The sequence below is a fragment of the Olea europaea genome, chromosome 9 (assembly GCF_002742605.1).
Source record: "Olea europaea var. sylvestris chromosome 9, O_europaea_v1, whole genome shotgun sequence".
In the NCBI taxonomy this organism is placed as follows: Eukaryota; Viridiplantae; Streptophyta; class Magnoliopsida; order Lamiales; family Oleaceae; genus Olea; species Olea europaea.
In genome coordinates this window covers 9387910-9404811 of record NC_036245.1, presented here as the reverse complement: position 1 = coordinate 9404811, position 16902 = coordinate 9387910, and the positions used below count along the sequence as shown (strand labels likewise).

The 16902-nt window shown below is 34.6% G+C and overlaps 2 protein-coding genes across 2 annotated transcripts; both read right to left on the bottom strand.

The window, feature by feature from the left end:
* Nucleotides 1-6983, bottom strand: LOC111399599. Its single transcript, XM_023027002.1, has 5 exons — nucleotides 6476-6983; nucleotides 1985-2097; nucleotides 1529-1876; nucleotides 521-1244; nucleotides 1-400 (listed from the first exon to the last, which is right to left on the bottom strand). The coding sequence occupies exons 1-5, from the start codon at nucleotides 6714-6716 to the stop codon at nucleotides 318-320; spliced, it is 1509 nt and encodes a 502-aa protein (XP_022882770.1). The 5' UTR covers nucleotides 6717-6983; the 3' UTR covers nucleotides 1-317.
* Nucleotides 6984-9515: 2532 nt separating this feature from the next.
* On the bottom strand, nucleotides 9516-16462 carry LOC111399918. The gene is made up of 5 exons (XM_023027401.1): nucleotides 15974-16462; nucleotides 11491-11603; nucleotides 11038-11385; nucleotides 10036-10753; nucleotides 9516-9915 (listed from the first exon to the last, which is right to left on the bottom strand). Exons 1-5 carry the CDS (start codon nucleotides 16212-16214, stop codon nucleotides 9833-9835), a joined length of 1503 nt encoding a protein of 500 aa, XP_022883169.1. The 5' UTR covers nucleotides 16215-16462; the 3' UTR covers nucleotides 9516-9832.
* Between the last annotated feature and the right edge of the window lie 440 nt (nucleotides 16463-16902).

Below are 16902 nucleotides of genomic sequence, written 5' to 3'. Positions count from 1 at the left end.
TCAACAAAACAGAGTGATGTATTACAATTTTCCCTCGAATTTATGTAGAAGTGATATCATACACAATAAGGCGGCGTAACATGTCATCACAGGCCCGTCACCTCTGTGACTTTGACCCGAATGCATTTAGCCGTCGATAATACAAACAAATATTTACATGCCCAAAACAGTAATATAGTTTCTTAACCACTTGTGAGTTGCGCCCTTTTGGCACTGCTCTCACTTGCAAAATTCCTCCTGTTCCTCTGTTTAATTCGGGTGAGATGATATTACAGGGACAAGTTTCACTGTTTTCGAATTGCCACAACAAAAACGCTTCACATTCTCTGCTGCCACAAATGCGTGAAGAGTAGGAACAGCGGAAAAGCCCATAAACTGGAGGAAAAGGTACCTGCAGAGGCTGCAAAAGAAATGTAATGGTTCAAAAGAGCGAAAAGAAACAATCACCACATTATTAAAACTATTGCCCACACGGAATAGAGACATACTTGTCTTAACATCCAAAGAAACAATTACTCACATGGAGAGAGTGCAGGTGAAACTAATGGCAGTTCATCTGGAGGCCCTGCATGATCACTCTTTGATGGGGGGTTATTATGATTATAAGCTACATTTGATGATGGGCTTGTAGCAGGAACTGGAGGTACATCAGGTATCGGTGGATCAAATTGCTGAGGCGATTGTGAAGGAGTAACACTTGGTGCATAAACCGGAGATGCCGTAGGTCTCATATGATAACCCTCATTGGGTTTTCGGGGAAACCTATTTTTGTAACCAAAATGACAACCAGGAGGCTTCGCCACTTGACTCTTCCCTGGTGCTAGTGCTGGTGCTGGTGCAGGCACGGGTGCAGGCTCGGGTGATTCTTTTCCAGTTACAGGTCCACTTTCACCTGTTGATGGTGCAGGTGAAATACCAGGAGCACGACTAGGATCGTGATGGTGTCGGTGGTGATGGTGGTGATGGTGGTGGGATGGGGGCAGAGGATATGGAGACGGAGACGGTGATGGTGATGGTGAGGTAACATTGATGGACATAGATGAAAGACGAACTTGCTTAACCCGACCAAATACAGTGTTATTTAGTCCAAGATTTTTGGTATGAGAATTGGTGATGGTTTTAGCCAACTGCTTTAACCTGGATTTCGAGGGATTAAGTCCCACTGCCAAAACAACTTGCGTGTCAACCGTAGTGGGTGGAACCATTGTTGAACCTTTCAGATTTGTCAGGCTAAGGTACAAGTTCTGCATTGCAGAAAACAAGCCAAAGAAGATTATTAGTTGTACAGAATCATCACAAACTCAAAGGAAATATCATCAATCACACATACATAGTTTCAAAATTAGTGATGTTCATGAATTTAATCACATTTCCAGAGAAGATTTTGCATATCTTTAAAGTTTACGTAACTTCAAGTTTGACCAAACATGACTCAGTAAATAAAAGATAGAAAGCACACATATGCTTCACTTGACGATAAAACAATAATCTTCATGGTGAAAAAGAAAAAGAATTAACATTATCGGACCTCATAAGTAGCAAGATGTAAGCCTGACTTCAGTTGGCTGGTAAGTTCATAGAAATTATTCAGTAATTCATCGATGGAAAAGTTCAAAGTGAAGTTGAAACGGATCTGAACTTTCTGCAAAAGGAATGCCTTCTGATTAGGACTAGCAGTAATCCCTCCTTTAAATTTGAGCACCTCGAAAGAAAAAGGATCCCCAAACAAGGATGGAGTCAAATGCAGGTACGATGGATGTATAACCATGGAGACAAAAGAAGCTCTTATTAAACTGCGGGTTGTTACATCAGATTCAACAGCAAACACTACATTCGTCGTGTTTGATCCAGCTGGTGTGAATTTTATTATTTCCACCTGTCATAGAAGATTACATTACCGAGAGAGCAAGAATCAATACAAATAATAAAAAACAGCAACAAAGTTAAAACTGGATGAGAGAAAGAGAGAGAGAACTGTCCGTACTTTTGTTGTGGGGAAACTTATTAATGCAAAAATATCATTCTCGAGTTGTATGACATAGTTGTCGAGAAAAGAAGATGGCTTCTTAATCATAAAACTTGCCACTATATCATGACCTGAGAATATCAAACAAAAATGTCAAAGAGGCCAAATGCCCAAAATGAGATGAGCCAGTGGTCCAGATTATACTATGTTTCCGAAACCTTCCGCATTTGCAACACAGAATTCATAAAGACGATCTTAAATAGAAGTAGCCTTGTTGATTCTAATTAATGATAAATAAAATAGTCATGTGTAAAACCACTTTATCTAAAAGCTAAAGTTGTTAGATAAAGTCACATATATATCATTTAAATCTTGTCTAGCCTTATTGAGCCTAATTAATGATAAATAAAATAGCCGTGTGTAGAACCACTTAATCTAAAAGCTCAAGCTGGTACAGAAAATCTCATGTATATCATTTAGTCTTCAGCACAAAGTATTCACAAATTACAATCCGAAAATAACAAACTTTTGAACCATCTAACTACCATAAGCAGTGGTTGGAAATTCAGCTAAACGCCCATTTGTGGCCTACCTTGACTTCCATGCTCATATTACAACTGCCCACTAGCGTGATCGAATTTATAGCCTAAAATCTTGCATTACTTCAAGTTTTTATAATTCCCCAAAAATCATGTATTAAAAGAATCCACAGCGCTCTCTCTGGTTTGACATTCATCAGCCAACTCTGCAAATGAGTCATAATCCTTGACCTACCCATCTTTTTGTACACTAAGAAAAATAAATTGAAATACCTAAAGAACTGAACTATGAGTAGATAATAGTCCCCAATTAACAGATAAAGTGAATCCAGCAGTTGTTCAATATGACTCATTATTAGGCATGAAAATTAATTCTAATAAGTAACAAGCACAAATTGTAAGATACGTGCATATGCTTGAGAAATAGATATGGGAATATATAGTGAACTGAAGGGGGAAAGGTATCTTCAGAATGCAGGGATGTTAGTTTTGTGGTTCATGCCAATCTATATAAATGACAAGTAATATAGCTTATATGCACACTTCTTGGGAGAACGGAAAGTATGCAATAGGGTATTTTGTTTCCTTTTCCAAGTTATTTTAAGGTATCTCAGATCGTATTTCTTAGTAGTTCCAGCTGACGTATTTTTTGGTACATTAACTCGTCATTATTCAATAGTAATAGTGTTTAATTTTTCTCGGGTTCAATCTTGATTGTAGAGAGTTTTTCCCCCTTATTTTAATTCAAGTCGATTGAACAAGCATATAATCTGATTAGATTGAAAGACATATTGAAAAGTACACACACAGGCTTCACTATTTAAGATACACTACATGGATAATTTACACAGAAATTTATCGCAAACAAAATAGCTTCGTTACATGGAAAATCTGATTTTACAAGATGGAAGAACAAGCAAAAACAATGGAAATGGTAGATAGGACAACCTAATAATCATCGGAAGTCAAAACTCTAGGACAATCTAATAACTGTGGAAAGTCAAAACTCCAGAGCAAGTTTTCTCCAATCCAGTCAATAATTGATCCATGAAAAAATAAGAAAATTATATTACGCATTTCACCTATTGCGATTATTTTATGAATTCTAGGATTTTCTTATGAGCTTTTGTAATGAATCTGAAGCTCATTTTGGTGGTATTTAAGCCCTCATGTCTTACCATATATTGATGGGTAGGCTTTTGGCAAGTAGTTATTTGTAAGTCGAGTTTTTAAGAGCTTATTAACATGGCCTCTACTGCATCCCTGAAATTATCTAATTTTTTCAACTTATATGGTTTTAATTCTTTCAAGAACTTTAAGAGTGTGCAAATGAGTAGGCGCCTATTCAAGTCTTTCTCTTAATTTTCCTTCAAGAAACTGGGGCTTCATCATATATTGGCCAATCAAAATTTTTTTCTACCCTGCCATCCCAACTACATCACAAAATAGGCTAGAATGGCTAACAGGGCTTTTATGGAAATATAATAGCCTCCATTTTGGAAGAATTTATAAATGGTTTAATTTATAAATAGATAGAAATAAATAATGAATAAGTGGAGAGTACTTGTAGATCCATTAAAATATGTGATTGAAATGAAGTTTGACAATTTATAAATGATTTATAAATTTTGCCAAACAAATGCAGTCATAAAACTTAGAAGTAATATAGTAGAGAGATGTTCATAATAAATGAAGAAGTAATAAGGCTTTATACAAAACAATAATTATACAAGAGAGAATACTCACTATTCACTTGGTATTTACTAATTATATCACAAAGAGACAATGGTAGAAGCGTCGTAACATACCATGTAAGCACAAAAAAAGGTTCAAAATGACGAGAAAAAAGATAAATCCTGGAAATCAAAGCAAGTGAGATATAGGGAAGAGCGTAAAATGTCTTTAAACCCTCAACTTTGATATTCAAAATTCAGTAAATGATGGTATTTGTGCCCCACCATTAGACAAAAAGAAGTTAAATTGCTATTTATTCATCTTGTGGAGCAAGTCATATGGATGCAAACAAAACCTTTTGAATAAATGCAATTATGTTGAAGCTTTATAATTCCAACATCAAAAATGAATGATTTACCAGTTTAAGATAGCCACATAAGCACTTAAAAAGGGCCAAAGCTTTCTAACCACCAAGTATACAAAATTATTGAGAACCGAACACATGAATGTGATGTAGAGTCCAACCGCCTTTACGTATTAGACTTCTCCACATTTAGGTGCATCTTACCTCATCACTTCGTATCTCATTGTGCAGATTCTAATAAATGAGTATCATGAACTATTGAACCTTCCTTTTATCTCATGATTGCAAAGAGGATCAAGCAAGTGAAGTATGACGTACATTCCAATCCCTTTTGTTAGGATTTTCTGCTTTGTTTATGTATACCTTACCTCATTCATGTCATATTTGACGGTGGGTGTTTAGTAATAGGTAAATAATGTTGGAAATCGGTACGTCTCTTTTGAATATAATATGCACATTATGGGTGTATTACCCCCAACAAATAATATAACCTTTTCTTCGATCAATTTAGCCCTTATTTGATAAAACTCATTTTTTTTCCTAAATCATTTTTAACCATGCATTTTATGGGACCCTCAACATTATCAAATTTTCAACCACAAATGCAATATTTCACCAACTTTTATCAAAATATACTAAAAATCTAATTTTTATCCAAACCAAATAGCAGTTTAGTCTAATCTAGAATGACAGTTGAGTTTTTACAAAGTTAATTTCATTAATACAGCTGCCATAACTATAATTTCAAGAATGAAAGCTTTCGTGTTCTGTCCTAAAATGTACGTTAGTAGTCTTAGAAGGAGATTCTTTTTCTCCATTTCTTATTACATTTTCTAATCTTTCTTAGACATAGCTCAGTGATAATATGTTTGAATCCTATTACAACATTTCAGTTCAAGAAGATTGGTCTTTTCAGTTCTATTGTGTCATATGAAGTACTGTTGCATGCCACATTGCATCTTGTAACTCTTAACGTTCAAGCATGGCATAAGGTGGAAGTGAGTACTTGACTGAAATAAAGTAACAAAAAAATTAGGTTGTTCAAGTGCAAGAAAACAAAATGATATTATAATTCTTTCTACAATATCTTTGAATGGCTAAAAACAATTAAATGCTACAGCACCAAGTTACTGAAGCTTGCATTGCAAGAACTTGTATCTCCAGCAGCTGTGGTAAAATTCTGAAAATCCTTGGATATAATCTATCAATCAAAAGTTAATTAAACACGCTAATTATGCCTGGAAACCTCCAATAACAATCAAAACTATTTTTAATCTATCAACTCAAGAACCTACAGCTCTACAAAATTAATCCTGTAAATTGGAAATGAAAACTCAAAAACATAACATCAGTCACAACCACGTAGCAAACTTTCAGTTTTGGGTGATTCAGAAAATAACAGAAGTTTCCTACACGACACTGAATTTACACATTCCAATGGTAAAATCTGACCTCATCAAGAACAGTGAAATTTTAAATTTACATTTCCATTAATCAAAGAGGAATCCAATCAACAAACAAAATGAAGAGCCAGAGGGTAAGAAAAGAGATCTAATCCCATCGACAAATAGTATACAACACTAAAATGCCCAATTACATGTATGATGTAATCCAGAATGTAGCTCATAGGTTTTCGATTTGTTATTTACTATGACCAAAATCTTTAAGAGAAAAAACAACTCAAATTGTTCAGTAACCCTAAAAATAAGAAAGCATTCAATCACTCATAAAAATTCAAAAATTCAATCCCCCAAACAAGCACCCCAAAAATCCCAAATCCAACAATATATCAAACCCGAGACAAAAACCCAGATATGACCTGCACAAACATAATTTACTAGCATCACAAAACATATACACAGATCTTCATGTGCCATATTAACTATCCAAATCTATTATAAAAATTGGGATATGAAATATAGTCATACCAACCTGGATAATCCAGATCCAGATGCTTCTCACCCCCTAAACGTAAGAATGGAAGCCAAAAAACAGCAGATAGAAGTACTGCAACACCGAGCACCAAAACAAATATACATCTGAAAGTCACAACCTTTCTAAGTAGTCTACTGCAACCCAAGCAGCACCCATTACTGTTCCCTGCATTCGGAGTTGCGCTCTGAGTATTAAGAGTCGTACTAGGCAAAGGTTGCTCATCCTCTGCCTTCCCCATTGTAGTAAATTTCAGCAATGTGGATTATTCTTGTTTTTGCCCTTTTGGGTTTTCTTTCTAGGCTCCATTGCTGGTGTATTTTGGTGAGAGAGAGTCCATGGCTGTCGTTTCTTTCCCTTTCTATTATATTTCTTGTCTCTCTATAAAGAGAAAAAAATAAAGTAGGGAATTTTTGGTGAGGGGTTAAAGGGTGGAGTGAGAGAAAACATTCATTTCTTTTTAGGGTTTGGATTTGAATTAACTTGTGCAGATCAACTGTTGTCTGTAGCGATAATAAAGTGGAAATATGTTGATGACATTATCTGTTTTCTTGGATTTTATGGTTTCCACCTTAAATGGAAATTACTGTTTACTAAAATCTTTGTCCAAATCAGAGACAATATCGAAAATATTATCTAATTAAAGATCGTTTGACATGATTTTTGAAAATTCGGAAATTTCAAATGCAACTTTTGGATCAGTTTGACTAATTTATGAAAATATTTCTTTTATTTTGAATAACTTCAAGAGAAAAAGGTTCGACGTGAATTGCTCTAAAAACACTTATAAAATAGAAAATATTTTTAAAAATTAGTTTTCAAACAAAAATTAAGCTAGCTTTCTACAAAAAGTCTTCTATAGGAAGGGAAAGCAAAAGTAAAAGTCATATCTAACGAGTCCTAAGTCACTACCCTACTTTCATAATATTGTTTAATTGAAAGTAATATATTTTATTTTACTCGTCACATGGTAAATGGAAACATGAGGAAACATGCTCAACGATAAATATCATGTCTACTAATCAACTAGTAAAATAAATATACTTTCATAGAGGTACATCCAAAGTATAATACATAATTATCTATGCAAGTTTTGACCATTGAACTTTATCACTTTCTCTTTGTATTTTCCGTGGTCTCTATCAATTTTCATTCATGTAGTAGATTGTTCGAAATTAACGTATTTTGGCATAATTTTGAGTGCGGCCCATTTCATTTTTTTAGGAAGATTAAAGTAAATTTGTGTTCTCCAAAATAAGAACTTCGAAAGTATATATTTGCATGCTCAAAATGACGCTTGGGTGAATAAAAAATTAAAGTTCAAGAGCACCCATTGAAGTTGAAAAATATTGAAGGGAAAGTTACAGAAGTTTATCCCACATTTTTAAAATGATTAGGCAAATACTCGATTATAAATGACTACATTTTATGAAGGTGTAAGCTTATATAGCATAGATGCTCTCTCATTCGTGTGCAAGGGGAGTTGCATCTCAGGACATTCAACTTGTCTGCAAGCAAGTCTTGCAGGCACAATTGTGGATTCAAAGTTTGGTCCCTTAGTAGTGTTCACGCAAAATTCAATTTGTCGTGCAAAAGCTTGGTGCTCTACTTGATATTGGTTTCGCTATTGTATCCTGATAGACATATTTTAAATAAACTTTGAAGTTTGAACACTTAAGTGAGGGATCGAATCTTGTAATTCGATCTCCATAAATTTATCATTGAGATAATTTTATTTGCAATTCCGTAATCTATTAGGGTGTGTTTGATTACATTTATTTTCCATGGAAAATATCAGTTTTCCACCCAAATTCCTACTTGAAGTGTTTGATTGCTATTTTTTTCCATGGAAAACATTTTCCAACTTTTGAAAATATGCCTAATTTTCCTTGTTTTTAAGGAAAATATTTTCCTTGGGTAGAGGTGGTTTTTATTTTCCACAAAAGATGGAAAATATTTTCTTTTCTAGGTGATATTTTCCTTGTCAATCAAACACACTCTTATTGTAATAATTTTCTTTATATTCTTCATTTACTAAATATGATTTTATATATTCTGTCTAACAACTTTTGCGTTCAAGTTGATAAAGAGTCGTGCATCCCTTCTCTATTGCCCAAAAAAAAGGTCTTTGTTTTGCATATTTGCACAAGGACCAGACCATTAGGTCATTTATCAAATGAGGAAAGGAATCAAAGTTTTTGTGATTTATGGCCAATTTAGAATTTTGTGTTTCTTGCTCTTTGGAATCTTGATATTACTTTTCAATGGTCTATTCTCAAGTATTTTTCAGTGTATTCTCGGACATAGAATATTGGGAATAAAAAGAAAAGAAACTTGCAATCCACAAATATTCGCCAAATTTATTTGGTACGTTAATGTGCCCAATTAACCAACCAACAAAATAGGAATGAAGGTGCTCTTAGCTCGACATCGTTTGTTCTGTTCCACTCGAACCCTTCGTTAGTGAAGTGACAAAGATGTGGCTTAAATGAATCAAAGTACATGCTTAAACCGGAGCACGTGCAAATGTCAACAAGCCAAATATCCAATTTGTATAAATTGAGCATATTGGTTTCATCTGCATCCGGCCAACCAGTTGATCAAATTGTCGAAGATAGATTTTAAATAAAAAGGTTTATATATTTTAATTGATGAAGTGGTTCAACATAGTATCGAACTAAATGAATGTCTTGAATTCAATTCATATGGTCACTTATTTACGTCTAAATCCAATTTTCACAGGTACATGTATAACAAGTTCTACGGATGCCCTCACCGAACAATTAAGTTAAATTTGATTACACCTTCCTTTAACAATGTTCAGTTAAATCGAGAGTAGTTATATCGATATGCTCTGCTATTGTCTCTTCTGAAAATCCTTAACATCAAAAATTGTACTACAGACCACAACGATCCACCTAGATGATCTGCTATCCTAAGAGTCAGACCCTATTTTGTTGTGCAGTTACTTGGGGCCTATATATCGTGATCGTACTTCGCCCTTGTTGGTATCAATAATCATGGGACTTACAAGAGAACATCAACAAAACAGAGTGATGTATTACAATTTTCCCTCGAATTTATGTAGAAGTGATATCATACACAATAAGGCGGCGTAACATGTCATCACAGGCCCGTCACCTCTGTGACTTTGACCCGAATGCATTTAGCCGTCGATAATACAAACAAATATTTACATGCCCAAAACAGTAATATAGTTTCTTAACCACTTGTGAGTTGCGCCCTTTTGGCACTGCTCTCACTTGCAAAATTCCTCCTGTTCCTCTGTTTAATTCGGGTGAGATGATATTACAGGGACAAGTTTCACTGTTTTCGAATTGCCACAACAAAAACGCTTCACATTCTCTGCTGCCACAAATGCGTGAAGAGTAGGAACAGCGGAAAAGCCCATAAACTGGAGGAAAAGGTACCTGCAGAGGCTGCAAAAGAAATGTAATGGTTCAAAAGAGCGAAAAGAAACAATCACCACATTATTAAAACTATTGCCCACACGGAATAGAGACATACTTGTCTTAACATCCAAAGAAACAATTACTCACATGGAGAGAGTGCAGGTGAAACTAATGGCAGTTTATCTGGAGGCCCTGCATGATCACTCTTTGATGGGGGGTGATTATGATTATAAGCTACATTTGATGATGGGCTTGTAGCAGGAACTGGAGGTACATCAGGTATCGGTGGATCAAATTGCTGAGGTGGTTGTGAAGGAGTAACACTTGGTGCATAAACCGGAGATGCCGTAGGTCTCATATGATAACCCTCATTGGGTTTTCGGGGAAACCTATTTTTGTAACCAAAATGACAACCAGGAGGCTTCGCCACTTGACTCTTCCCTGGTGCTAGTGCAGACACGGGTGCAGGCTCGGGTGATTCTTTTCCTGTTACAGGTCCACTTTCACCTGTTGATGGTGCAGGTGAAATACCAGGAGCACGACTAGGATCGTGATGGTGTCGGTGGTGATGGTGGTGATGGTGGTGGGATGGGGGCAGAGGATATGGAGACGGAGACGGAGACGGTGATGGTGATGGTGAGGTAACATTGATGGACATAGATGAAAGACGAACTTGCTTAACCCGACCAAATACAGTGTTATTTAGTCCAAGATTTTTGGTATGAGAATTGGTGATGGTTTTAGCCAACTGCTTTAACCTGGATTTCGAGGGATTAAGTCCCACTGCCAAAACAACTTGCGTGTCAACCGTAGTGGGTGGAACCATTGTTGAACCTTTCAGATTTGTCAGGCTAAGGTACAAGTTCTGCATTGCAGAAAACAAGCCAAAGAAGATTATTAGTTGTACAGAATCATCACAAACTCAAAGGAAATATCATCAATCACACATACATAGTTTTAAAATTAGTGATGTTCATGAATTTAATCACATTTCCAGAGAAGATTTTGCATATCTTTAAAGTTTACGTAACTTCAAGCTTGACCAAACATGACTCAGTAAATAAAAAATAGAAAGCACACATATGCTTCACTGGACGATAAAACAATAATCGTCATGGTGAAAAAGAAAAAGAATTAACATTATCGGACCTCATAAGTAGCAAGATGTAAGCCTGACTTCAGTTGGCTGGTAAGTTCATAGAAATTATTCAGTAATTCATCGATGGAAAAGTTCAAAGTGAAGTTGAAACGGATCTGAACTTTCTGCAAAAGGAATGCCTTCTGATTAGGACTAGCAGTAATCCCTCCTTTAAATTTGAGCACCTCGAAAGAAAAAGGATCCCCAAACAAGGATGGAGTCAAATGCAGGTACGATGGATGTATAACCATGGAGACAAAAGAAGCTCTTATTAAACTGCGGGTTGTTACATCAGATTCAACAGCAAACACTACATTCGTCGTGTTTGATCCAGCTGGTGTGAAATTTATTATTTCCACCTGTCATAGAAGATAACTACATTACCGAGAGAGCAAGAATCAATACAAATAATAAAAAACAGCAACAAAGTTAAAACTGGATGAGAGAGAGAGAACTGTCCGTACTTTTGTTGTGGGGAAACTTATTAATGCAAAAATATCATTCTCGAGTTGTATGACATAGTTGTCGAGAAAAGAAGATGGCTTCTTAATCATAAAACTTGCCACTATATCATGACCTGAGAATATCAAACAAAAATGTCAAAGAGGCCAAATGCCTAAAATGAGATGAGCCAGTGGTCCAGATTATACTATGTTTCGGAAACCTTCCGCATTTGAAACACAGAATTCATAAAGACGATCTTAAATAGAAGTAGCCTTGTTGATTCTAATTAATGATAAATAAAATAGTTATGTGTAAAACCACTTTATCTAAAAGCTTAAGTTGTTAGATAAAGTCACATATATATCGTTTAAATCTCGTCTAGCCTTATTGAGCCTAATTAATGATATAGAACCACTTAATCTAAAAGCTCAAGCTGGTACAGAAAATCTCATGTATATCATTTAGTCTTCAGCACAAAGTATTCACAAATTACAATCCGAAAACAACAAACTTTTGAACCATCTAACTACCATAAGCAGTGGTTGGAAATTCAGCTAAACGCCCATTTGTGGCCTACCTTGACTTCCATGCTCATATTACAACTGCTGACTAGCGTGATCGAATTTATAGCCTAAAATTTTGCATTACTTCAAGTTTTTATAATTCCCCAAAAATCATGTATTAAAAGAATCCACAGCGCTCTCTCTGGTTTGACATTCATCAGCCAACTCTGCAAATGAGTCATAATCCTTGACCTACCCATCTTTTTGTACACTAAGAAAAATAAATTGAACTACCTAAAGAACTGAACTATGAGTAGATAATAGTCCCCAATTAACAGATAAAGTGAATCCAGCAGTTGTTCAATATGACTCATTATTTGGCATGAAAATTAATTCTAATAAGTAACAAGCACAAATTGTAAGATACGTGCATATGCTTGAGAAATAGATATGGGAATATATAGTGAACTGAAGGGGGAAAGGTATCTTCAGAATGCAAGGATGTTAATTTTGTGGTTCATGCCAATCTATATAAATGACAAGTAATATAGCTTATATGCACACTTCTTGGGAGAACGGAAAGTATGCAATAGGGTATTTTGTTTCCTTTTCCAAGTTATTTTAAGGTATCTCAGATCGTATTTCTTAGTAGTTCCAGCTGACATTTTTTGGTACATTAACTCGTCATTATTCAATAGTAATAGTGTTTAATTTTTCTCGGGTTCAATCTCGATTGTAGAGAGTTTTTCCCCCTTATTTTAATTCAAGTCGATTGAACAAGCATATAATCTGATTGGATTGAAAGACATATTGAAAAGTACACACACAGGCTTCACTATTTAAGATACACTACATGGATAATTTACACAGAAATTTATCGCAAACAAAATAGCTTCGTTACGTGGAAAATCTGATTTTACAAGATGGAAGAACAAGCAAAAACAATAGAAATGGTAGATAGGACAACCTAATGATCATCGCAAGTCAAACTCTAGGACAATCTAATAACTATGGAAAGTCAAAACTCGAGAGCAAGTTTTCCTCCAATCCAGTCAATAATTGATCCATGAAAAAATAAGAAAATTATATTACGCATTTCACCTATTGCGATTATTTTATGAATTCTAGGATTTTCTTATGAGCTTTTGTAATGAATCTGAAGCTCATTTTGGTGGTCTTTAAGCCCTCGTGTCTTACCATATATTGATGGGTAGGCTTTTGGCAAGTAGTTATTTGTAAGTCGAGTTTTTAAGAGCTTATTAACATGGCCTCTACTGCATCCCTGAAATTATCTAATTTTTTCAACTTATATGGTTTCAATTCTTTCAAGAACTTTAAGAGTGTGCAAATGAGTAGGCGCCTATTCAAGTCTTTCTCTTAATTTTCCTTCAAGAAACTGGGGCTTCAACATATATTGGCCAACCAAAATTTTTTTCTACCCTGCCATCCCGACTACATCACAAAATAGGCTAGAATGGCTAACAGGGCTTTTATGGAAATATAATAGCCTCCATTTTGGAAGAATTTATAAATGGTTTAATTTATAAATAGATAGAAATAAATAATGAATAAGTGGAGAGTACTTGTGCATCCATTAAAATATGTGATTGAAAATGAAGTTTGACAATTTATAAATGATTTATAAATTTTGCCAAACAAATGCAGTCATAAAACTTAGAAGTAATATAGTAGAGAGATGTTCATAATAAATGAAGTAATAAGGCTTTATACAAAACAATAATTATACAAGAGAGAATACTCACTATTCACTTGGTATTTACTAATTATATCACAGAGAGACAAAATGGTAGAAGCGTCGTAACATACCATGTAAGCACAAAAAAAGGTTCAAAATGACGAGAAAAAAGATAAATCCTGGAAATCAAAGCGAGTGAGATACAGGGAAGAGCGTAAAATGTCTTTAAACCCTCAACTTTGATATTCAAAATTCAGTAAATGATGGTATTTGTGCCCCACCATTAGACAAAAAGAAGTTAAATTGCTATTTATTCATCTTGTGGAGAAAGTCATATGGATGCAAACAAAACCTTTTGAATAAATGCAATTATGTTGAAGCTTTATAATTCCTACATCGAAAATGAATGATTTACCAGTTTAAGATAGCCACATAAGCAATTAAAAAAGGGCCAAAGCTTTCTAACCACCAAGTATACAAAATTATTGAGAACCGAACACATGAATGTGATGTAGAGTCCAACTGCCTTTACGTATTAGACTTCTCCACGTTTAGGTGCATCTTACCTCATCACTTCGTATCTCATTGTGCAGATTCTAATAAATGAGTATCGTGAACTATTGAACCTTCCTTTTATCTCATGATTGCAAAGAGGATCAAGCAAGTGAAGTATGACGTACATCCCAATCCCTTCTGTTAGGATTTTCTGCTTTGTTTATGTATACCTTACCTCATTCATGTCATATTTGACGGTGGGTGTTTAGTAATAGGTAAATAATGTTGGAAATCGGTATGTCTTTTTTGAATATAATATGCACATTATGGGTGTATTTCCCCCAACAAATAATATAACCTTTTCTTCGATCAATTTAGCCCTTATTTGACACCAAGTTTTTAAAACTTATTTTTTTCCTAAATCATTTTTAACCATACATTTTATGGGACCCTCAACATTATCAAATTTTCAACCACAAATGCAATATTTCACCAATTTTTATCAAAATATACTAAAAATCTAATTTTTATCCAAACCAAATAGCGGCTCAGTCTAATCTAGAATGACAGTTGAGTTTCTACAAAGTTCATTTCATTAATACAGCTGCCATAACTATAATTTCAAGAATGAAAGCTTTCGTGTTCTGTCCTAAAATGTACGTTAGTAGTCTTAGAAGGAGATTCTTTTTCTCTATTTCTTATCACATTTTCTAATCTTTCTTAGACATAGCTCAGTGATAATATGTTTGAATCCTATTACAACATTTCAGTTCAAGAAGATTGGTCTTTTCAGTTCTTTTGTGTCATATGAAGTACTGTTGCATGCCACGTTGCATCTTGTAACTCTTAACGTTCAAGCATGGCATAAGGTGGAAGTGAGTACTTGACTGAAATAAAGTAACAAAAAAATTAGGTTGTTCAAGTGCAAGAAAACAAAATGATATTATAATTCTTTCTACAATATCTATGAATGGCTAAAAACAATTAAATGCTACAGCACCAAGTTACTGAAGCTTGCATTGCAAGAACTTGCATCTCCAGCAGCTGTGGTAAAATTCTGAAAATCCTTGGATATAATCTATCAATCAAAAGTTAATTAAACACGCTAATTATGCCTGGAAACCTCAAAAAACAATCAAAACTATTTGTAATCTATCAACTCAAGAACCTACAGCTCTACAAAATTAATCCTGTAAATTGGAAATGAAAACTCAAAAACATAACATCAGTCACAACCACGTAGCAAACTTTCAGTTTTGGGTGATTCAGAAAATAACAGAAGTTTCCTACACGACACTGAATTTACACATTCCAATGGTAAAATCTGACCTCATCAAGAACAGTGAAATTTTAAATTTACATTTCCATTAATCAAAGAGGAATCCAATCAACAAACAAAATGAAGAGCCAGAGGGTAAGAAAAGAGATCTAATCCCATCAACAAATAGTATACAACACTAAAATGCCCAATTACATGAATGATGTAATCCAGAATGTAGCTCATAGGTTTTCGATTTGTTATTTACTATGACCAAAATCTTTAAGAGAAAAAACAACTCAAATTGTTCAGTAACCCTAAAAATCAGAAAGCATTCAATCACTCATAAAAATTCAAAAATTCAATCCCCCAAACAAGCACCCCAAAAATCCCAAATCCAACAATATATCAAACCCGAGACAAAAACCCAGATATGACCTGCACAAACATAATTTACTAGCATCACAAAACATATACACAGATCTTCATGTGCCATATTAACTATCCAAATCTATTATAAAAATTGGGATATGAAATATAGTCATACCAACCTGGATAATCCAGATCCAGATGCTTCTCACCCCCTAAACGTAAGAATGGAAGCCAAAAAACAGCAGATAGAAGTACTGCAACACCGAGCACCAAAACAAATATACATCTGAAAGTCACAACCTTTCTAAGTAGTCTACTGCAACCCAAGCAGCACCCATTACTGTTCCCTGCATTCGGAGTTGCGCTCTGAGTATTAAGAGTCGTACTAGGCAAAGGTTGCTCATCCTCTGCCTTCCCCATTGTAGTAAATTTCAGCAATGTGGATTATTCTTGTTTTTGCCCTTTTGGGTTTTCTTTCTAGGCTCCATTGCTGGTGTATTTTGGTGAGAGAGAGTCCATGGCTGTCGTTTCTTTCCCTTTCTATTATATTTCTTGTCTCAGTATAAAGAGAAAAAAATAAAGTAGGGAATTTTTGGTGAGGGGTTAAAGGGTGGAGTGAGAGAAAACATTCATTTCTTTTTAGGTTTTGGATTTGAATTAACTTGTGCAGATCAACTGTTGTCTGTAGCGATAATAAAGTGGAAATATGTTGATGACATTATCTGTTTTCTTGGATTTTATGGTTTCCACCTTAAATGGAAATTACTGTTTACTAAAATCTTTGTCCAAATCAGAGACAATATCGAAAATATTATCTAATTAAAGATCGTTTGACATGATTTTTGAAAATTCGGAAATTTCAAATGCAACTTTTGGATCAGTTTGACTAATTTATGAAAATATTTCTTTTATTTTGAATAACTTCAAGAGAAAAAGGTTCGACGTGAATTGCTCTAAAAACACTTATAAAATAGAAAATATTTTTAAAAATTAGTTTTCAAACAAAAATTAAGCTAGCTTTCTACAAAAAGTCTTCTATAGGAAGGGAAAGCAAAAGTAAAAGTCATATCTAACGAGTCCTAAGTCACTACCCTACTTTCATAATATT